Source organism: Scardinius erythrophthalmus, assembly GCF_964197995.2.
Source record: "Scardinius erythrophthalmus genome assembly, chromosome: 2".
Classification (NCBI taxonomy): Eukaryota; Metazoa; Chordata; class Actinopteri; order Cypriniformes; family Leuciscidae; genus Scardinius; species Scardinius erythrophthalmus.
The window spans coordinates 67,191,566-67,216,240 of NC_138222.1; the positions used below are offsets into that span (position 1 = coordinate 67,191,566).

The window sequence follows — 24,675 nt, forward strand, 5'->3', positions numbered from 1 at the left end:
AGGAGAACAAGGAGCAGCTTCGAAGTGTTTCCTGAGAATACTAAAGATTGCATCAGGGTTATGCACAATGTCAATGTCACAGTTTCTTATGCCAAACTTGACCACATCCCTTGCTTTGCCTCTTAGATGGGCCATAATCTCCTCCGCTTGATGCTCTTTCCTCAAATTATTGCGTTTTATATAATCTCTCATGATATCTATCCACTCATTTAAGTCAACAGCATCAGAAACTTCTCCCCTGAAGCTAGGAGGTTCTCTCACATTTCTGGAAAAGGACAACTGGCTTTGTATCAGGTCCAGCATTTGTGAAGCTGATCCATCTGCAGTCACATTTTTGGAAGAATTGTCAACTAAATGTGCGTCAACTTTACGTGTTGGGCTTAGTCTGGTGACAATGCTATCAGCAATTTGCTGACCAACTTGGCTGATTATGTCAGTCATTGCAGTGATTACATTTGGTGGCTGTGAGTTAGGGTATGGAGTAGACGAAAACACACCCTGCTGCCCTCTAGAAGTAACTGATTCATAACTTGTGGATAGGCCCTCACAAACTAATGGGTCTGAATTAGTAGTGTTACTGTCTATGGCTACATGAGCTTCACTCTGTACACCAGGCCCACTGAACTGTAATGTCTTTGGTACGTTCAATAAACCCCATCCTCTACCTTTACTACCACAGACTGGAGTGTGATAATTATCAAAACCACTCATAATGAATATCAGTACTTGTAAAAAAATTAATACAATAAATCAAAAACATAAAATGTGCTGTTGTCTCTATAGCAAATTGTCCTTAGCAAATGTTGCAAACTGCTTGAGTGCAGTCACTGAATGAAAAAAATAGTCTCTTTTTTTTTTTTAGTTCTTCAAAAAAAAAAAACACTGTTCCTGAGCAAAATTATGTCCACCTGACTCCAGCGGAAGCTTTAAGATGAACCCTCGGCCGCTTCAGGAAACATCTTGATTGAAGAAACAACGAGTCACGGCACCAATGTGACAGTGTGTGTTTGTGTGTGGATGGAATCACACGGAGAGCAGGTGGATGGTTACTCGAGATCTCTTTACTGAGCCTGCAACAGACAGACTGGGACAAACAGGACCAAAAGCTGGTTAAAGGCAGTGCATCACGCATCAATGTTGCTCATAGATCAGCAGCGAGAGATGTGAAACTCTGCTGGATATACATTTTTACAAAGTGATCGTATAGTGGAATTAAACTAAAAAAAATACATTAAAATATAAAAAATAAAGTACAAATCACTGTCTCTGTTCTCATTTCTCATAAATTCACAAATACAGAGAAACTAAATTTAAGCAACCATCATTTTGTATATTTTTGTATAAAATGTAATACAGAAGGAAAAGAACGGCCACCTAAAATGGCGCAGTTACACAGTTCAGCACGTGCGTGCACGTGAGAGCACATAGCACATGTGATAATGCTAACACTCAGTTCGACTAATATATTCTTACACAGAACATGACAAATCCGAATATAAAACATACCTGGGACAAACAGGACCAAAAGCTGGTTAAAGGCAGTGCATCACGCATCAGTGTTGCTCACAGATCTTAAATGAAATCAGAGATTCGGAGTTCACAAGCAGGTTAACACACACACACACACACACACACACACACACACACACACACACACACACACACACACACACACACACTCACTCACTCACTCATCACGTTTCATCATCGCAAATAACACATTTGACTCGACTGACAGAACTAGGGACTGACAGGCACATGAAGTAAACTTGTGTGTAGTTAAAAAGACCAACCTTACACTTGAAAACAATCTAAACTCAGTTTTTATGACGCAGCGCTTATTGATGCGACTTACCAGCACCGAGAGATGTGAAATTCTGCTGGTGGTGACGTAGCTCCGCCCTTAATATCACGCACACAAATGCAAGGGACGCAACAGCCAATGTCGAGTTTTCCCAATTAATGCAAGAATTTAACAGCATTATTTAAACTCCGTTACACACCAATGCAGGTTTCGGTCTTGCGAGTGATGCGGTTCTGAGGACTTTTCCTATACCTTCAGAGGTGTGTGTGTGTGTGTGTGTGTGTGTGTCTAAAATAACCCTGACCGTTTTACTTGCCTTGTTAAATAATCACTCATTATTAAAAATTAGATATTTCGATAATACCTCAATTGTATGGAACGTATGCTTAGTTTGTGCAAATTTCCATGACACTGTCCATCTTTATTATGTGGGTTTAGGGGTACGGAACGTTTTTTTTTTTTTTAAGCGGAAAATGTATTATTTCAAATAAATGCATTTATAGTGTGTATATAAACAAATATATATTTTATAATGGCATAATTATACATATGCATGTATATGTTTTAAACATCATGATTACTGTAGTAGGTTATTATGTGTAGCAGCCCAGATAGCAATTACATTTGGCCCGAATCCGTTTTAAGCCCCTTGCCTCCGTTTCTATCTTAGATACGTTTTCTGATTGTGAACCAGATCCGTGCCAGATAGAGGTTTCAGCTTAAACATTCTAACTGCCATCAGTTCAGTATTTATATCATTTTACAGATCTGGCCCAGATCACTTTTCCCATAGGTAACCGAAAGACATTAGCTGTGTCTGACACTGATTTGGTCCAGATCTGCAATATGAATCTGAGCCGATACTGTTTTCACATAGGCTACACTGGTGTGGCCCGAATCTGTGATACATATCTGAGCCGACTGCATTTAAAAATGCCTAAAAACTGCTCTGGCCCATATCTGCAAAACGGATTTGAGCCAACACTGTTTTGACAGAGACTACCTGATGTGGACCACATCCGAAATACTTTTCTCAAACTGTGTGAAGATCTCCGTGGAATAAACATTTTCAAAACAACATACCTGTCTCTGCATTTTTTTCTATCGAGCATGAGATAAATGCATTTTCATTAAGCTGAGCAATATTATCAGTGTTTAAAAACTATACAGCAACATTTTGTGATGCTATAAGGTCCTTACAGCACAGGTCTGTTTGAGCTCCGTTTTAGGTCCGTTTTACGATTACGAAAAGTGCGAACGTTGGGTCTCGCTTGACTGTCGTCTTGCAGATACGGTCCACATCCGTACTACGGACTTCAGCCAGAAGCGCCAAAGAAATAATAAAAAAAATATCATCAAACCAAGCTGTCAACGCAGATTTATCTGACCAGCTACAGGCCAGCTACCACACGTAAGTTTTTATGTGTTTATTCTGTTTATTATGTAGCCTACATCTTTTTGTATGTGTTTATTCTAATTTACTGTCTATTACTCAAACGTGCAAGTGAAATGCTGTTTGCTTTGTAGATAGCAGTTACAGGCTGTTACCCAGCAAACACATTTACGTTGTGGCAACGTCTCTGGCACGTTGCATTTCTGCTATGGCAACGTCGCTGTCTACGTGCTCGCAACATTGTAACAACGTAGAATTGTAAGACGTGACAGGGCTGTAGCAACGTTGTTGCGCGACATTCAGCAACTGAGAGACAACGTTTTGACAATATTTTTATATGGTGTATTTTGTTACATAATTATATACTTTTTATCGTTTATTGTTTATCTATATTATTATTTAATGGGGCTATCAACACCTGCAAGTGTAGCCTACACTTTGAAGAGTAAAAATGACAGAAGGTTTCGTTAATTCAACTTTATTAAAACTGCATATAATCAAATTGCACTTCCAAGTCATACCATTTGTGGAAAAAAAACGAATATACAAATTTATTTTAAGTATAATAAATAAAACATAAAAAGAAAAGGCAGATCAGAACATTTAATGAACAAAACCGGGTCTGTATGGAGGACAGTAGCCGAAAGGTGTCACCGGGGAAACATCCACAAATCCAGAGGAGCAAAGAAACGAATGAGACTAAATAGCAGAAAAATCAAACGAAAAACTAAACAGTGCGAGCGATGCTACATTAATCACATTAGAAATTAAAGTTGTAGGTTGTTTTTGATAGCTGGTAGGCTAAACGCAATACTCACGTATCCTTGCTCGATGATGAATGAGAACACAATGAGCCCAACAACAGGTGGTTGTAATTTAATGCTGATTTTTAATGCAGTGACGAGTACATTATGTAGTCCAGTGGTTGTCAAGACACCGTGAAAAAAAAAAAAACCCTGATTTGGGCCTGAGGCTGTATAAATAAGTTTTGTCTGTATGTGTATGAGAGAGAAACTCTGGCCTCCTTTTGTGGCTTCTTTTATTCTCTATATAATGTCAATAGAGCAAAGATAAATAAATATATTTGTTGTGTGTGTGTGGCACAGACGGCCAGGACTGGGACTATTGGACTGTGGACTGTGTTTTTTGTTGTTGTTGTTGTTGTTGTTGATTTTACTGCATTCTAAAACATTACAGGCCTATTGCATACGTTTGACTCCACTACTTATTATAAACACACATCATTCCTCAGGTTAAAAATCAAATAGTCTCTTCAAAACTAAAGTGAACAAAGATAATTTAGACTCCAGTTTCAAAAGACTCATAATTCAGTTCATGTTTATTTGTATAGCTTTTTCTTCTTCAGACAATGCATGTTTCAATCCTTCAATGACATAAATCAAGAAATTTCCTTTTAAATCACTTTGAGCCCCATGAGCAGCATGCTGAATTTGTGTTTGCAACCTGTGTGAAATATAATACAGTATAAAATAGTGTTTATAGTTTTGAGATTGTTATGCTTTTTAGGATATTTGACTTGATTTTAGTGTCTAAGCAATTTAGAAAAACAACAATAATGTAACAATAATGTTAATAATGTCCTGAATATTATTTCCGACATTGCAGATATTCAGCTCATTCACGCATAATGAAAGGTAAGAACAGTGCTAATAAAATAAGACTACAAACAAATCTGTTAAATTGTATTAACATGCTATAGGTTTAAAAAAAAAAAATATATATATATATATATATATATTATCAGTACTCAAAACAATCTTTACTTACCAGAGTGTCTTTTTCAAATAGTCTAAACCTGCAAGAAAAATGGTTCTTCTTGGAAAAACAGGAGATGGCAAAAGCAGCAGTGGAAATACAATTCTCAGTGGAAATATATTCACAACTGAATGTTCACCTGAATCTTTAACAGCTGAATGTAAATCAGGAGTAGCGACGGTTGGTGGAAGAACAGTCAGAGTTATTGACACACCTGGAATCTTTGACACACGTCTTAGTGAGGAAATCATCAAATCTGAGATCATTAGATCCATTATTGAATGTGCTCCTGCTGTTGATGCCTTTGTCATCGTTCCAAAGGTTCAAAGGTACACAGAACAGGAAACACAGATTCTGGATAAAATAGTTGAATGTTATGGAGAGGATACCTTTAAACATGGAGTGGTTTTATTCACTCATGGTGAAGATCTAGAAGGTCATACCATCGAGGCATTTGTGAAGAAGAGTCCAAAACTGCAGGAGCTTGTCAATAAATGTGGAGGCCGCTGTCACGTCATTGACAATAAACACTGGAAAAAATGTTTTTGGGGTTACAGGAGGAACAAAGTTCATGTGAAAAATATGCTGGAGACCATCGACAAGATGGTGCAAAAGAACGGCTCTTACACCAATGAGCTGCTGTCAAGAGTAGAGGAAGACATTCAAGACGAGATGAATGGTATGGACACTATTCTTTTGACTCCAGAGGAGAAGCGAGAGGCAGCGAAGAAGATTGTTCATAATAAATATCTCAGTAGGTTTGCAGGAGTGGCTACAGGGACTCTGGTTGGTGCTTTTATGGGCATCGGCGTCGCAGTGGGATCTGTCGTGGCTTTACTGAAAGCGGCTAAATTCACAGAAGTATTTAAAGCAATAGCCACAACTGTTACTGCTGCAAGCACATTAGCAGATAAAGCAGCAGTGGCAGCAGCAGGAGCAGGAACAGCAGCAGCCGGAGCTACAGCAGTGGCAGGAGTGGCAGGAGTGGTGGAGGCAGGAGTAGCAGCCGGAGCTACAGCAGCAGCGGTGGAGGCAGGGATAGTAACAGGAGCAGTAGTGGCGGAGGCAGGAGTTGCAGCAGGCGCTGGCATTGGAGCAGCAGCTGGTACAGGAATCGCTGCAGGCGTCATATTAGGAACTGCAGCTCTTGCAGGAGCGGTCGGAGGAGGAATCACTGGATACAAAGCAGCAGAAGAGGCTGATTCTGTGTGTGACGCCATTAAGATGTCAGCCAAAGCTACCTATGAGAATGCAAAAGGGGCTATTAGAAAGGCAGAACAACTGCCTTTTAATGTTTATAAGAAGCTTCAATAGAATTCTTTATTATGATTGAAATACAACAAACTGCTGTTGTAAATTCAGTATCTCCATTTATATTTTATAGAACATTCGACATGCACTGTGTACTCCCGAAAATTTGTGAAAATTTGAGCAGTTATTATGTCTTCCATTATATTTCCATTGACTGACTCAGCGATGCCAATCATTAGTGAATTATCCATTCTTGTAAGTTGGTTGTTTCTCTCCAGAAATGTGGCCAAGCACATTTGCAATACTGCTTTTTGATAGTTAAGTTTGGGAAATTCAGCTACTGCTGTGTATATAAATAAGTGTCTATTCAAAGGTGTGTTTGTGTCTGTCTGAACAGGTTTTCCATTGTTTTCCTATGTGAACATGCATTAGTCTTTTTGCATTTCTTTGCTTTTTTGAAGTTTTCCTGTTTTAAAACATTCAAAATTCCAATGTTCAATCACTGCAAAAACACAATGTTTGACACAGCATTATTAAACATACACTCTAAAAATCTTTCAGTGATTGCTTGATTTGGACATATACCAAACTAAATAGCTAAAAATCCAACAGTTAATTTGACCTAAAATGTACACGTGTTATCCTTTCTCATATCCATTTTCATGAACATTTTGCATCGCACAAACAAATTGTATGTTTAAGATATGCTTCATGTTTTTGTTACATTTCAATTAACATATTTAAGGACAATTTTTTTTTTTTTTATATTGATCAGTTTCAATATACTCAGTATATCCTCAATATTCTTCATCTTTAACAACGACATTTCAACACAAGTTGGACACAATTAATCATACAAACAGGGAAATCTGTTTTCCCAGAATTCTTTGCCACAGATTGTATGAGGAGAGTAAAGGAGAGTTATTTTGTGTATTTTTGCGCAGGATTATTATCTGTTATTATGTTAATGTGGGATCTGGTATTGATTAAGCTGCATGCTTCTTCATTTTAAAAGCAATAGTGCAGTGATAGTTGCATGCATGCGTTTTTAGTGGATTACTCATTTATTGTTTTTTAATTGGTTTCTTCAAATTATTTGAGTTCCCTTAACTTTTTAGTGTACTCATTTTTTAGTGGTCATGGTACTAAATGTAGTTATTCAGATTTACTTTAATTTTTACTTACAATTGCTAAATTCATAAGGTATAAGGTAACATATAAGGTTTAAGGTTTATAGTTATGAATACATGATTTTGCTAATCCTAACCTTTCTGAGCCTGTTTGTGTTAAATTGATTTTGCGTGTGCCTGTAATTACTAGTGACTGTTTAATTTAGTTCATGTCCCAAACACATTTGTAATCTGTCTCTCTCTTTTTTAGCATTGTGGATACATAATTTGTCTTCAATAAACTCTTTGTTTTGACTGTGTCTCTCTGTCTCCTTCATTGTCATTATGATCTCTACTGGACCAAACTGTTCATCTCCAAAAAGCTTCGTAAAATTTCCACTTCCAATATTCTAATTACATTTAAAAATTTCTGAAATTAAACAAAGCAATACTCACAACTCTATAAACAACAGCAGTAAGTTAGTTTCCATGAGGACATAATTTGAAATGATGCTATTATTAAGCTCATTTGATCAAGCAAGAACCTCCACTCAAACCAGTAATATAATTACATATACTGTATAATAATTGTGGGTTAGTTATATTACTGATCATTCAATCGGGATCAATCAGGTGTTCACCTGCACCCGAAAGGTATATTTTTTTAACCCACTTTTTTCCTTAAGGTGTCTAGAAAAGAAATTTTGATGTTCCCCACGCAAATTATTGTCCCGTATGTGATTTTTTGTATCATCTTTTGTGCTTGATTTTTGGCTGTGAAAAATGAAAACTTTAAACCTACATAGAATCTGAACAATACATCCTACAGACACAATCCACCCTATTTTCTCTTCGTCTTTGCATGAAGAATTGATAGATATGAGGATGATGATATATAGTACATAAAAACTCCAACACCAAAAAATGTAAAAAAATGGTGACATTGGATCACTGGAACTCCTCCCCTATGGACCCTATTAATATGTGTTCTATATTTTGTATTTTTACAGTCTGTAAGATGTCTAATAAACAAATTTTGATGATCCCCACCTGAAATATTGTCACATGTATGTATTTTCTGGCTATATTGGTTGCCACCCTGGATTTCCAAAAAAGCAAAAAAGAACATTTACATAATGTCTTAACTGTACATTATGTAATGACAAATGTCTTTTTCAAACTGTTATATATTTGTAATGCTTTAGGTGTCTGATAAACATATTCCCCACTTTAAAATATTGTGCCAAGTTTTTAACTTAGATTTGAATCAATTTGAAACTTAGAGCAATAAGTGTGGTCGAAAGTCAATAACACTGAAGGCCATCAGAAAGTCCAGATTTAGCAATCCCAAAATACAAAAAAAGCTGTTTGGAGAAATCCAGTGCCACACTGTATCAGTGCCGGCCCATCTTCCCACCTTCTCTACTAACAGCCAACGTTGTTGACAATCTGGGAAACGGAAAATGATTGATGATAATCTGGGAAATTAAAACTGATGCATGCTAATCATCGTCAAAAAAGAGAAGGGAGATATCGATGGTGAGTCTGAAAAATATACTCCTCTACCAAGTTTGAAGCTGAAGACATTAGAGAAAAAGAAAGTCAACACTGTTATACTATAATAGCTAATTGGCTAGTTGGTGTTCATTGCTAATCATGCCCAAGTCAAAGCCTAAGTCAAAGAAACACAAGGAAGAAAATGATAGTGAGTCTGAAGAGTTCAATCCTGCTACAAAGAAATCCAAGAGAGATGGTGGTGTCAAATCAAAAGACCATGGTCCTGAAAATTGTATTTTACATGTATATTGCTTTGAGCATGCAGATTTCACACCACTTATTAAAATTAAAGGGTCTGCTACTGACAAGCTGGCTCTGCTACACAGCATTCGTGATAGACGTCTCCAAGAAGCTCTTGATTTGCCGTTTCGCATGGAGGATGTCTGTAATCTCATTCCAGAGAGTCTTGTAGGTGCCAATTAAGAAACAACTGGCTAACATCGAGCCTGCAACCAAAAGTTTACAAAGAACCAGGGACGCTTACAGGAAAGACCTACTGTGACATCTCAGCAAGCTTCAACAGCAAGCTGTTCCCCCCAGAGTGTGTCTTCTGTGGAAAGCTGGAAGTGAAAGTATTGGGAAAGACCGAACGATGCATCAAGTTCCCAGTATATAAGGCTAAGGACGGAGCATTGAAGGAGCCTACATGGAAACAGATTACGCCTCAAGCCTTTGAACTTGGACTTCACCGTCTACATCGCATGGTGCAAGGTGAGGACCTTTTTGCGAGAGAAGCAAATTACCATCAGTCATGTCGCAAGTCATCTATTGCAACCTGAAATATGCAAAGCATATCACATCCCGAGGTAAAGCCCTTGCTACCAACCGTCAGTGAAACAGAGCAGACTACCATGGCTGCTGCACATCAGATGTCATTTAATGCTGTACTTGATGTCATTCAAGATCAAGTGATCAAGATCAAGTGATAAGACAGAACAAGATTGTGCGGCTTGCATCACTGCGTCTTGTCTACACCTAAGAGTTGGAGAGAAATGGCTTCTCCAATCCCGAGTACAGAAGTGAGAAACTGAAGAGAAAACTTGAGAAGCATGAGGGGATTGGCATTTCTAGGGTCACAGCAGATTTGAAGGGTTGTATCACCCATAGCTTGATATTCAGTGCTAGCTTATCCATCTTAGATGCAGTGAGACATGCATATAAGATTGGGAGCACAGACAAGTATGAAGATGTGGCCCTTCTTCTTCGTGGTACAATCAAGAAGACATACAGAGAGTTAAATTCTCTTCCTTGGCCTCCCACAGCTGATGATGTCCTTGGATGACCTCCTCCCATCTAATCTCATGAGGTTCCTGACCCTCATGATTTCTGGTGATGCTGACTTGGAGAAGTGTGAGAAGACAAGACGCCTTGTGCAGCCCTCAAGTGAGTATTTTTAGTCAGATATTCTGTAGCATGTAATGGCAATTAATGCTGAACATAGGTATTGATACATTGTGACTTTGCAATACTATAATTATTTATGTCCTCAGAAAACTTGGTGATCAGTGGTCTGTGGAGCCAGATGTGGTGGAGGACATCGAGGCATTTACATGTGTAATGTATGGCCAGACCCGCTGAAAATCTGTGAACAACGTGAAAAAAATGACTGGAGAGGATGAGACGCTTACCACCAGATCCAAGGTGGATCTGTCCTGGCTCTGCAGAGACAACCTGGTCCCACACATCAACCATGTCAACCACCGTCTGGCCATCTACAAGAGAGCAGCCACACCGATATTCTGGTGTCCCAAGCCCCATGATCCTGGCCAAGGCTGGGAAAAGACCGAAGAGGGTACCCTGGAACCAGTGTGGTCTTGTGGACCTATCGTCCCCACTTCACTCACTGACTCGCTAGAGGAAACAGTTGAGGAGATGGATGGAGATGGTGAAGAAGACGAGGAGCAAGAAATCGATTATGAAGACTTACTGTATGATGAATAGACATCATTGCCCTTGACCTTTTGACCTTTGATTAGAATCACTTTTTTCTATTTCAGTTTATTCTAATGGGGATTTGTTATACCCTATATATACACATATTTGACTATATGAGTGGTTTTCTGTTTTGTTTCAATAAATATAATACCAATATAACGGTTTGAATAATAACTCTTTATTATGGAAGATGTTCATTTGGACCAACATGTGACAATATTTCAAGTAGGGATCATCAACATTTGCTTATTAGACATCTTAAAGACCATAAAAATACAAAAGTTAGAAAACATAATATCAATAGGGTCCATAGGGAAGGCGTTCCAGTGATCCAATGTCACAGATTTTTTACATTTTTTTGCGTTTATTTGAGTTTTAATGCGCCATACATCATCTAATCATGACAATCCTCATATATATTCCTCATGTAAAGACGAAGGGAAAATGGGGTGGATCGTGTCTGTAGGATGTATTGTTCAGATTCTATGTAGATTTAAAGTTTTCATTTTTCACAGCCGAAAATCAAGCACGGACACAAAATATGATACAAAGAAAATCACATACGGGACAATAATTTGTGTGGGGAACATCAAAATTCCTTTACTAGACACCTTAAGGATTACAAAAAAATAGGTTAAGAAATATACCTTTCAGGGGTGCAGGTCATTTTTCAATATTTTCTAAATATTATTTCTCTGGTGATATCCTTGATATGAAAACCTACTGATAGAAACACAATCATCCATGGTTTCTATGATCAAAGAATAAGTGAGGCAGTGCCTCCTCAAAAATGAGAGAGAAAATGAATTTTGGAATTAAAGACAGAATAATGCATAAATCATTCACATTGTTTACTTGATTAGAATTTTAATAAAGTAATGCATTTGGCAATTTTGTATGCAATATGAAAGTTTGAATGCATTTAAAGTATGAACCAATGTATTATTTTCTTACACTTCATAAGAACTTTCCTGTCAGGCGCTTCACTGTGTGAAAGTTAAAATTACATTCCTACGCAATCATTAAAGACATTTCTCCTTATAAAAAACCTTTTTGGCATAAAGGGTTCTTTAACATTAAGTCAAGAACTCTTGAGTTTTATCTAAAACTTCATTGAACCTTTTTTTTTTAAAGATTTTTATTTTTTAAACAGCCTAATTAAAGATTTAAATGTCTTACTGTATGTTTGAAATTATTTATTTATTTACATTTTTATTTTAATTGATAAAACATGCTTTCATTTAAAAAAAAGAAACTGAAATCAGCAGGAAGTTATGCAAACATTGAAATGAAATCCTGTTTACATTGATCACATCCTGCATGGTCACTAATGAATGTCTGATTATACTGTATCATGTGAATCTGAACAGCACCACCTGTTTACTCCACCTCCTTTTCAAATAAGAAGCCTGATATTAAAAATCAAATCGTAAAGGATTCTCACTTTGTTTATTGTAACTCCATCCATTCTCCAAACCACTTGTCCTATATAAAGACCAGATAACGTTAAACAAACATTCTTTTAATGTTACTGGAAGAACATTTGTTCATAACTTTGAGAGAACCTTGACAGAACGTTAGTAAAAGTTATGAGAATGTTCCCTGTTAGCTGGGTACCAGCTTCTGTTAGGAATGCTCATTCTTACGATTGTTTTAAGAAACTTCAAGACATTTTTTGTCAAGTTTTTAATGTGTAATTGTTACTGTGGTTTTTGATATTATACACTTTTATATTATTTGTAGCACTTTGTGTATAAGAAAGGTGCATTACAAATAACATGTATTATTATACCAAAACACAGTCCAAATTATTCTTATTAATGCTTTAATTGACCATTAATTTGAATGACAAATACATTTATATTTTCCAGAAAACTGACAGCCCTAATTGCAATTACACTGCAGAGGGAAAATATACATATAAATCACAGACACTCACAAAGACTGGCATACACAAAAAGACAAACATGTTGGCCTTACATGTTTCCTTTTTAATCCTAGTTCTCAAAACATTAAGAAACAAAAACTCTACTCTAAATAGAAAAAGCCCCAATATATTCCCAACATGCTTAATCACTGGAGAATAGCAAGTACATCGCGATAGAAATAAAGCAGGATTTTTCTTGAGAAGTTTGATAACCAAACTAGAAATTACTTTATCATGAAAACCCAGAATATATAGTAAACCCTTACCTAACATATGCTGCTACTATAACCAAGACATAGTGCATCTGAAAAGTATTTACAGCGCTTCACTTTATCCACATTTTGTTATGTTACAGCCTTATTCCAAAATGGATTAAAGTCATTCTTTTCCTCAATTCTACAAACAAAACCCCATAATGACAATGTGAAAGAAGTTAGTTTGAACTCGTTGCAAATTTATTAAAACTAAAAAAAAAAAAAAACACACACACAAAAAAACACATGTACATAAGTATTCACAGCCTTTGCTCAATACTTTGTTGAAGCACCTTTGGCACCAATTACAGCCTCAAGTCTTTTTGAGTACGATACTACAAGCTTAGCACACATATTTTTGGGCAGTTTCTCCCATTCTTCTTTGCAGAACCTCTCAAGCTCCATCAGGTTGGATGGGGAGCGTCGGTGCACAGCCATTTTCAGATCTCTCCAGAGATGTTCAATCGGGTTCAAGTCTGGGCTCTGGCTGGACCACTGAAGTCGTCCCGTACACTCAAAAAAATGAACTAGGAAGGTTGTGCGCTTTACATAACATATTTACATTCAGTTTACTTATAATAATTGTGTTTATTGACTTTAAATGTATTTTTCTAGTAAGGTCCACGTAATTATGTCTCAACTTAACTGTACAAAATCCTAACGCGTTGTCTAAACACAATCCATGTATGTTAAGTACAAAATTCTTACATCCAAAGGGTGGCAGTATAGTGCGACGCAAACTGCCATGAAACCCCAAAGAAGAAGAAGAGCAAGACGCATCAGACTACACGTGGGCAAAGCTCAGCACACTTTAGTGACTCCCTGTGAAGTTTTTCTTCGATTAGTTTTGACAGAGGGACGTCTTATACTTTCAACGGCTGGTAAAGGTAGGAGGATATTTGTTTTTCCACCAGTATCAATCTTTTTTATTTGTTCTAAGAGATATGTTTTTTATTTTTGGCCTGCTTTAGTTTTCGAGAGTTCTAGCGTTTTAGACATGCTGAAGTTAGCATGCTAACGTTATCTTAGCCACGTGGGGCAGATTGGTCCGCTGCATATTTCCATTATTTGGGCGAAAAGTAATAAGAAATAAGTTAGTTCATGGATTAAAAGTCTCCGTCGCTACGATGGATTTCCGTTAACTGGAGCGAGTCAACGACGGATTTTTCCCCATCAATTGCAGGGTTTCTGTCTTATATTCACTTTTCATCATTTTAAGGCTGTAAATAGGATTACATTTCTCAAATAGTGTAATAAATGTCTTCATTTTAATTTTAATAGACTAGGTGTAATCGAATTCACCCTGCTGAGGGGTGTGTGATCAAAGCCTGGAGTGGATTAAAAGCACGTTCTTCTCTCTACTCTGGGGTTCTGTTAATCACTCCGCTCCAACTCCACTCCGGGTTTTCCATTCCCGCTCACGGAAAAACTGCTCCGTGTTCACTCCATTTTAAAAGTTATAAGTTACTAGTATGTTTATTTTTTATATCATGAACGCAACATGTATAATGCTATATGTAATGTTTTGTAAATTAATCTACACGTTTAATAAATAGAATTACAGAGCGTTGCCATGGACGCAGTTCAGAGACGGAATGGACTATTTTCTTTAGCGGAAGCAATACAATCGTTTTTAAATCAATAAACTCCTTTTTAAATCAATATTTTGAGTCAAATTATTGATTTATTTGGTAGGTAGCCATGTAATAAGCGGGATAATGTATAGCGAGGTGGGGTGGTATTCGCTATAACAACTGCTTCGCTATACATTATCCCATAACAGACCGCATTCTACATTAGAATTCAACCAAGCCATGTAATAACAGTGGTTGTGATACTTTCAATGAAAATTCAAAAGTGTGATTATTTTATTTGTTTGTAGTTTTCAGTTCAGATTAATTCAATTACACAGTCTTTATCAATTTGTTTTGTTTGTTTTTATCCTTTGCCATTTTTCAGGTCCTTAATGAAAGGTGTGTTTTCTGTTCCTGCCAAGGTGCTTTACTCACAACAGGTAAGATCTGCAACATATACTAATGTAAATACTGTTTCTTGCGTGACCATTTCATTTGTAAGTTCTGAGTAGCTTGTTTCTGTTTGTATCCCGTTTAATTTTAATTATCAGTAGTGATCATTTGTTTTTAACAGATTATATAAATTTTTTAAAATTATTATTATTTTAAGTCATATGGTATGTTATTTGTAAAACTTTTCTAAAGTTTTCAAGTGAAGTTTAAAAAAAAAACTGAAATCACTGTTTTGTCTATTTGGTGGTGTGTGTGCTTGTTGCAGATATTGAATGTGGCAGTGCAAAGGTTGCGGTTCAAAGACCTCAACTAGATGTCAGTTACTAAAACATTATAGGTTAAAACATCCTCAATATGGGTGTAGGCACCCATATCCTTGCCCATATACTAGTTGTCCATGTACACTCAAGTCATGGAATGCACTTAGATCACACCTCTGTAGAGTCCATAACAGAGACTCATCTCAGCAAACATCATCATTGGCTACATTCAGATGTCAAGTTTGTGGATTCACTGAACTTGGCAATGAAAAAGAATATTTCAGTCACATAAATCTGCATCTTAAATCCCATGAAACCATCTCCTGTATGTTCAAAGATTGTACATTTACGACAAACATTTATGGGACATTTAAATCGCATAAAAATAGAAAGCATGGTGCTTATTCTTACTGTGATTTTAAACCTGAAATAGTTACAGTAGGAGACAGTCCTGAAATCCCAAGCCTTCCAGATGAACATGAAGACTTGGAATTGGAAGAAGTGCTCTCTGCTATTCAGACAGAAGAAAGAGATAAAGCAATAGAGGAGAAATTAGCAGCAGTGCTGCTTAACTCACATTTTAAAATACGCTGCTGTTTTGCACAATGTCCCTTTGCGCCACCTGGCGGTCATTTCGGGAACGACTTTGAAATGCGGCTGGTTTGGCGGCTGGCGCGGCGGTAATAGGCATTCTGGTTGTCCACCATCTGTATATTATTTTTTACCACGACTGAAAATTTTTGAATTTTTTTGCCCAGTATGTTCCCACACATACTGTAAAGCCCGCTTGTTTTTCCTTTCTTCTCCAGCTTTCCTCAGATCCTCCAGCTTCTTCATCCATTCATCTTTTCCCTCCTCCTTCAGTCTGGGAATCAAGAAATCCAGATGTAGAAGAGTGAAAGCGCTGTCTGCTTTTAATGCGATCTCACACAGACTCATGATGGTCATATAAGCTTCATACAGCAGTTTGGACTTTTCTTCTTTATTCTTCTCCAGTTCGCTCTTCAGTTGTTCTTCTATTTTATTCTTAGACTCTTCAATTTCTTTCTTAAGACTTTTACATTTATTTTTATCAAAGTTGGCTTCATTCTGGTCACCAGTGCGTTCATATTCCTGTTTGAGCTCGTCAAATGTCATTGTGACTGTCTTTGTCTTCGTCACATATTTTTTATCCTCTTTGACATGATTGCTGTGACGACACTTTCTTGAACACACAGTGCAGCGGCCGTTACTCATGACTGAACACTGTGAGAGATTATTGGGAGAGACCCACCAGCAGCAGCACTTCTCATGACAGTTTTCCTCACAGACGGAGCAGCAGGTTGCCTTACTGCTCCACCACCATTCATTTACAGTGGAGACTTTTTCTTTGTATTCTTTCGTCACTGTAAACTGAAAGTTTTTACATTTCTCAATCTTGTCTCTGTTCTCTTTAACAGCTTCCTGAATCTGAGTCAATTCATTCATTTTTGACTCCTTCAGATCTATTCGGTCTATCAGATGAGAGACACAGGCCTCAAGTCGTCTTCGCTCTATCAGAACATCTAATGTCTGCTCAACACTTTTTCTGTTCTCTTCTTTCAGGAGTTTGAAGAACTCATTCATGCTTCTCTTTCCCATTCCCCAGGCTGATCTGTAGGTATGATCATACTGCTCGTCTCTTTTCTCTTTCTGTCGGTTGTTGAATAAGAAGTGAACAGGTTTATTGTCTTCGTCTCTTCTGCAGGGTATTTCTGCAGTGTTAATGGCATTGAGAGCAGCTGTTGGAGGTCCTCCATCTGACTGTGTGAGAAGAAACACTATGTTGTTCTCCATATCTTTACCAAACAGAGACAGAACTGAGTGAAATATGTAAAGCTCTTTTCCAGAGAGTCGATTCTGAGACGCCTTCATCACAAAACACACTGCATCAATATAATGAATCCCATCATCCTTATCTGAAAATAATCTGGTCAGATTCTCAGCAATCTCTCTGTCTTTCTCGTCTCCTTCAGTGTCTCCGTATCCTGGAGTGTTAATGATGGTCAGAGATGTTGGGTTTTCTTCAGCAAACGCCTCATAAACAGTGATCTCAGACGTCTGGGATTGTGACTGATCTTGATGTTCATCTTCTTCTGTGATTTGATAAAACTCTTCATCCTCAAACTTCACTCCCAGTAAGTAGTTGATCATGGTGTTGATCATGGTGGTTTTCCCAGCGCCGGTTTCTCCCACCATCAGGATGACTTTGTTCTGCTTGTTTCTGTCTCTTCTTCCATATGTCCACTGTCTGACCTTTTTATCAGTCCCATCAAAATATTTTCTTTCTGTGTTCAGACGATAAAGCGCTGGAGGACCTGGATTAATCCGTGTGGCATCATGACGTGATCTACAGAAGAGAGAATTGATTTAGCATCAACATATTATTTAAATCAGCTATTTATTATATTTTCTGGTTTACAGTGACTTTATACTGTTAGTGGAGTGTTTATTTTAAATTAATTTCCATACACTGATTATTATTTACAGTATATTAATGTGACTTAAAGGGTATAATATAATATTATGATATTAATATAAATTACGCAATATTCGCGCTATCCTCAGTTTCTGCTTGTAGAAACTATAGATTACATAGATTCCTCATTAGCAGCTGTTTCAATGGACCGCTATTCGTAAACCGCTAACGAGGTTCCATGTATGTACTGTATATCTATGATACAATATCTCGCACGCCGCTGTTGTGTCTTTAAGTCATCATGGTTCGCTATTACTGATTGCGAGACTTGATCTGTCGACAGAGACTCCGCTCTCGCATGTGTTTTAATAGACAGGTAAGCAAATATATATAGTTATTGTACACATACAGTTATATTGCACTTTGTTTGTACTTCAGTAACATTTTTCTCAAGTCTGGTGACCAAGTCTATGGCAGTGAAATTAAATACAGTAGAGCCTAGTATTGCACAAACATATATACCCATTACTTTCTAATACTGTGGGTTCGTTCAAATTTTATTTTATGTTCGATTGTTTTAAACGTAAAACTGAGCAGTTTTAACTCTCCAAATCCTTTGACAAAGTCACGTATCAGTAACAGGCTAAAGCATTACATTTCACGATCCTTGCAGTTAATTCATTATGATGACACAAAATAGTGTGATCAAACGTTCAGGTATTACAAAAACTAATTCATTAGCGGATATATAATTTATATGATGTGTGAATTCAAGACCTGGCAAAGCTCTGTATGTGTTTGCCTCATCTGTGCGATGGCTTTGAGTACAGGGGATTTGATGTTTTCTGGATCATCTACTCTTCCCTGTCTTATCCGGTGAATCTCTCTGGAATCTTTCACAAGGCGATGTCAGCTATGACTAAGATTCCACTCAACACTCCTGAAGCTGCGGCTACTGCTCGCCCGACACCGGCAGACTGAACAGCAATTCTGCCGAAACTTGCCAACATTCCAAGAGTCACGAACTCTGTGACACCTGCCACTGCGGCTCTGCCTATTCTCCATGACATCTGCACATTATCAAGAGTTGAGCTACGGACAAAATCACGGAACCTTGTAAGTTTTCTCAGTAACTTTCTCAGTGTTTTGAGTGACTTAAGAATCGGTTCACTTGCTTTTTTGTAGTCCTGCTGAATTTTTTCAAACCTCTCACAGAGTGCTTTTTGTTTTACTGTATTGGTAATGTTGAATGCAGCACCTGTTACACCCCCTGCAACTCTATTTATAATATTAAATTATAAACCACCCTATTTATAAGCCGGTATGGCTTCTGGTAGTCCTTTTTTACAGGAACTTGTTGTTCTGTGAATAAAACAATAAAACAGTTAACTCCAACACCAATCCCAACACCTGCTACAATCAGAGATGCTCCAAATGTGAACGGTGCCAAACAGTGATTACTCCAGCGGCTCCGATCACTGCACCTGTCAGACTGCCTATAGTGCAGTTATGGTGCTAGTGAATCTATTGCTGTTTTCCACTCACTAACTACAGTCTTAAAGTCCCTATAGTGCATGTCATAAGCCTCATTAAAGTTATTGATGGAAGTCAAGTACCTTTGCTGCAGTGCATCTGGAATCCTCCTATTTCTCTGTACTGCATTATTCAGGAATGGTTTTGCCAGAATCTCATCAGCTGAAGGTCTCATATGAGGGTCACGGCTGAGCATTTGACAGATTAATCCCTTTAGATCTTCTGAGTACCTATTTGAGATTTTGGGTATGGTTCCTCTCAAGCCATTGGCATGTAGAAAGCGACGCTCTAGGATGTCTGACTGTCAGATAAAGGAAAAATAAAAGTCTGATTAACCTCTAGATTATTACCATAAACATTTTAAATATATTAAAAACTAAGACCTTTAATTATGTGACTGAATTTATAATTCAGACACTTTTCTCCTAAGTAGCTTGCCATAGAAGAACAAAGGCAATTTGTTAAGCAAAGCCAACAGTATTTGTAGGACAGAATTTCAGACTTATGATACACACATATTAAGAAGCAAGCTAGAGAAGAGGAGAAATGCAGAGAGAAAAAAAAGAAGATTTCTGTGTGTGCAAATGCAAACTAATATTTACTTTTGGCAAACTTTTCCTCCATAGCAGTTACCAAGATCTTAAAATAGGTTAGGAATGCTATCTTTGTTTGTACACTTTGAAGTTAATTGATTGAGCCATAGGATTAACTTAAATATGTATGTATATATATATATATATATATATATATATATATATATATATAGACTCACCCACACATCCAGCATGCAGAGATCATGAAGCAACCATCCCAATGACCAGATGTCACTAAACAAAGTCAGTATAATTGAGTTAGTTACTTCAATTGATATAGTGTCACATCAATGTTCTGTTTTGCATTGATTTAGTTTTCCCTGTTTGCCTGCTAGATTGTGTTCTAGTTAATCTCCTTGATTGTTAATTAGGTTACACCTGTCCCCATTATGTTAGTTATTGCCATACTCTGTGTATTTAAGCCCTGTGTTCTTTGAGTTTGGTGTTGTTTCAGTTAAAACCTCCTTATTGAACTAAGGCCTAATTCTGGTTTAATTTAAAATTGTCTGTGAAACCAGGCCTCAATGTATGTATTACATAATCTTTTATAAAAAGCATACCTTTTTGAATTGTGTCTGTGTTTTGTAATGATTTCTGGGCTGACATAGAGCGCTGCACCCACACTCGATGTTGCATATTCATCAGCTCTTAAAAAGAAAAATCAAACATGTAAATTCAAATGGATGGAACTGACAAAATCTCTTCAAAAATCCTATTACTATTTAATTTCACCTTTGCAGCACTTTTGAGAATCCAAAATCTCCTAGATTGATGTAACCATCCTCAGTAAGAAAAACATTCTAGAAGAACACCATAAATCATCACATGAACACATAAACACATTTGCCTTTCATGTTAATAAATGATTAAATGACCTTAGTCAATGTCTACCTGTGGTTTTATATCTCTGTGGAGAACATTGTTCTTATGGAGATACTGCAGAGCCAGACAAATCTGAACAAACCAGTCAATGATCTACACACAGAAGAAACAAGAAAGCAGTAATTTATTCCATGCATTGTATTTGTTTTATTTGGTATATTTGAGTAAAAAAAAAAGGTTGCATATTTGCCATTAGTCTACCATAGTGAAAAAATAATAATAATTGGTTCTTGTTTTACAGTATACCCCCAAATGTATCATTCAGTGTTGAGTATTAACAGGGCTGAGTGATATTAGCTCTTCTCTGGAGTACTTTATAGCTAACTAACAAACTGTAATCATTGGATAACTTTTCTGTAATAAATGTGACATTAAGGTCGCTTGTCCACCAAAGTGTTTTTAGTGTAATTTCTCAATTCTTTCAAAACAAGCGCAGAATGTTTTAAATGGATGGATGGACTGCATTTATATAGCGCTCTCACAGACCTATGGCCACCAAAGCTTTACATAGCCTCACATTCACTCACTCATTCACACACACCGACGGCGGTGTCAGCCATGCAAGGCGCCATCCAGCTCGTCGGGAGCAGCTGGGGTTAGGTGTCTTGCTCATGGACACCTCGACACTTGGTCAGGTTGAACAGGGGATTGAACCACCAACCTTTCGGTTTGTAGACAACCTACATGAACCACTGAGCCACTGCTGCCCAGTTTTAAAGCATTTCTCTGGTCGCTGAGAGATGGAAATTTGGGTAAAACATGGTGCTAATCACTGTTACTTTTTACAAAGCCATCTAATCACAGCGGAGGACAAAGACCCAACCGTCACATTCTGTTACAACGATAACAGATGACAATACAAGCACATTCATCCAAAACAAGTAAGTACTTTACATTGTTTTGACATTTTTATATTCAGAAACAAACTTTTTGTGAAATCAGATGCTAGTAACAGTTCAGCAGATATTCCGTATCATAGCAACTAAAGTGTCTTAAGGTCCTTTCACACCGAATGCGAAACAATTGTTCCCCTTCGTCAGTTACTACCATGCAAGTCAAGACTGACGAATGGGGATCGCTTGCGAGAGCCTAACTACTTAGAGTGAAACTAAACAAGCCAATGCACATTGGCATGCGATAATTGCACCAGCTGCTGTGCATCGCGGCGTGAGCATATAATGAGCAGCAGGTGCATCGCATCCTTGTCTTTCGCTTCGGAGCCAAGTGGTGAATGCTGTTCCTGCTGTGCAATCTTATCTGAGAGTGTTTTAACTTCAACTTTTAACTTCAGATGTGTCTGCTTCTTCAGGAGAATGCCTCCTTAAGCTGGTGTTGGTGTTACAGCTCTGGCCGCAATCTCACAGAGAGCAAAACAGCTGTTTTCACAGCTTAGAATGTTAGAAACAGCTATCGTCCCGTTTGTGTAGCCGTGGTCATCCCTGGGTGCTTCAGCACTAGAGAGAGAGGTTTTCTGAAAGAGGATACACGGTTTGACACTGCATCTTTTTCAAGATGTCATTCAGTCCCTTTGTCTAGTTCCTCTCCTGGTGCACCAGAAAAGGGCTAATTTGGCTAATAGCTCTGGTGATCTGAGGATTACAGTGAGCGTTCCCCGACGAGACCACCTCCTCAGGCCCCTCACTCCTCTAGGGCGTCGCAAACATGCTGACACTGTGTTCGTGGGTGGTTTATGCTCTCCCATGAGAGCATGACCACGTCGGCATGTTGTTCGTCTTGCCTCTCTCATGAGGGCTTGAACACTCAGCGTGCCGTGTGCCATCGAGTTTGATGGCCACGTTTACCGTCTTGCATGCCTAGCAGCTTTCGGATGGGATTACTGGGATTACTGCATCGGAGAGAGGGCTGTTACGCTCTGGAAATAAAGATGATGCTGAGTTCCACTGTAATGGTGTGTGTGCTCATGCTGAATCAGATTCAGACTTGACAGCCACACTTTCCCGGGCTACTCTGGGGGCGCAGTGCGATGCGTAATCACCTTCCCCCGCCCCCGTGGCTGCCGGATGTGTGTGAAAAAGTTTGGCAGTATGGAAGCATATTGGCGCCATTATGAAAAGCCAAACACACCAACATCTGCAGAAAAAAGTTTTTCCTCTCTCACTGCCCTTGGTGATTGCAGACCGCCTCTTCCCTGCATGTTTGGAAGGCCAAAAACATGGGGTAGTTCTAAGTCTGGGTTGATGATGCTTGATGCATCTCACGAGGTGGCCTTTTTCAGAGACACTGTTGGAGACTGTACCCAGCGGTTTTCCACAGTTCAGAAACAGGCTGAGATAACCAAGAGCTTGTCCCAATGTGCTACCAGATTCACTCATTGGCTTCCCCTCAGTCTGTTTGTTGCCAAGGGTGTTAGTCCCCTGTGAAAAAAACAAAAAAACACAACTGTCACAGCCAGGTCTACTGTGATGTCAAGCTTTCGCAGGAAGACGGAGCCACCTGTCTCAGCAGCCCTGAGACCCAGAGTCAGCTGCTCTTCCCTGGTGGAGGGCCGGGCAGAGAATCTTTTTGTTTATTCAAATTCTGTTCTGCCGCTGTCGTCTCAGTCAGTAGTACCCAAATTCTCAATAAGAGCAGCTTCTCTGGGTCACAAGAGGGTGCGGAGGGCAGTGAGCGACACCACCAAGCTTTCCCACACACCCTCTGCCCCACCCTGGAACCAGTTAAGTGTGGCACAACACACTAAGATTCTGCTTCGGGCCGCCTCAGTGCCTCCCGAGCCCCTGTGTTCCACCTCGCTGCCCCATCCCGGGTACATCTGTGGTCCCGTTGGTCCTGCTTGCACGGTGCCTGGGAGCCTAGTGATTCCCAGCCCGTTTTGCTGGCTCATCCGTACCATCAGACTCGGCTATGCAATTCAGTTCACCCGGCGCCCACCCAAGTTCAAGGGCATCCACTTCATCTCTATGCAGAGTTGCGATGCCCGGCTTGTGGGCAGAGATCGATGTCCTACTGGCGAAAGACGCGATTGAGCCGGTCCTTCCAGTCGATATGAAGACAGGGTTATATAGCCCCTACTTCATTGTACCCAAGGAATGCGGTGGGTTACGGGCAATCTTGGACCTGCAAGCCCTGAATTGGGCCCTGCACAAGCTCCCGTTCAAGATACGCATTTTCGAATGCATCCGTCCCCGAGATCGACCTGAAGGACGCGTACTTTCATGTCTCGATTCTTCCTCGACACAGACCGTTTCTGCGGTTTGAGATTGAGGGACGGGCATACAAGTCCTACCCGTCGGGCTGTCCCTGTCGCCCTGAGCCTTTACGAAGGTCGTGGAGGCAGCCATTGGTCCACTCAGAGAACACGGCGTTCATATTTTCAACTATCTACAGTAGACGACTGGCTGATTCTGGCTGTCTCGAGAGCAGTTGGCACATCACCCCGCACTGCCTCCCAACCTACAGCCCGTGGTCGGACCCTTCGTTTCAGGTGGACGGGGCCTCAACTGCATTGGCATATCAATTGCCTTGAGTTGCTCGCGGTACGTCAGTGCTGACTGAAAATGTATTTTCCCTTGTGTCTGTATCTCAAAGGTTTGTCCATTTGGCTTTAACCTCTTTCCCTGCACAACGTACAACAGTAAATTAAGATAAAGTTTGGTACTACACCAGAAACAAACTATAATGCTTAAGATGCTTTTGACAAAATACATCATAAAATATAATTAGAGCATCACATACATAATTAGCATCACATACTATTATTAACAGCTCTAGAGCGAATGAGCTCTCTCTGACTCAACAGAGTGCATATAACACTCACCTGTTCTTCTTCAAAACTTCCTTCTTGTGTTTTCATTTTCTTGTTTAGATCTCCTCCTGCACAGTACTCCATCACAATGTAAAAGTACCCAGATTCTTCATCATAAAAAAACATCCAAAAAAATTAAAAATGATGTATTATCATAGAATAATTGCATTT

General features: G+C 38.7%; 2 protein-coding genes across 2 annotated transcripts; one reads left to right on the top strand and one right to left on the bottom strand.

Annotated features, from left to right (window-relative positions):
- Positions 1–629: 629 nt before the first annotated feature.
- LOC308705853 (uncharacterized protein) lies at positions 630–10,468 on the top strand (the record flags this gene model as incomplete). The annotated part of the gene is made up of 6 exons (XM_081391120.1): positions 630–638; positions 5,007–6,245; positions 9,451–9,601; positions 9,871–10,034; positions 10,153–10,273; positions 10,413–10,468. The coding sequence occupies 6 exons, from the start codon at positions 630–632 to the stop codon at positions 10,466–10,468; spliced, it is 1,740 nt and encodes a 579-aa protein (XP_081247246.1).
- A 4,988-nt stretch (positions 10,469–15,456) lies between these two features.
- On the bottom strand, positions 15,457–19,438 carry LOC308705855 (uncharacterized protein; the record flags this gene model as incomplete). The annotated part of the gene is made up of 3 exons (XM_081391122.1): positions 15,457–15,469; positions 16,069–17,661; positions 19,347–19,438. The coding sequence occupies 3 exons, from the start codon at positions 19,436–19,438 to the stop codon at positions 15,457–15,459; spliced, it is 1,698 nt and encodes a 565-aa protein (XP_081247248.1).
- Between the last annotated feature and the right edge of the window lie 5,237 nt (positions 19,439–24,675).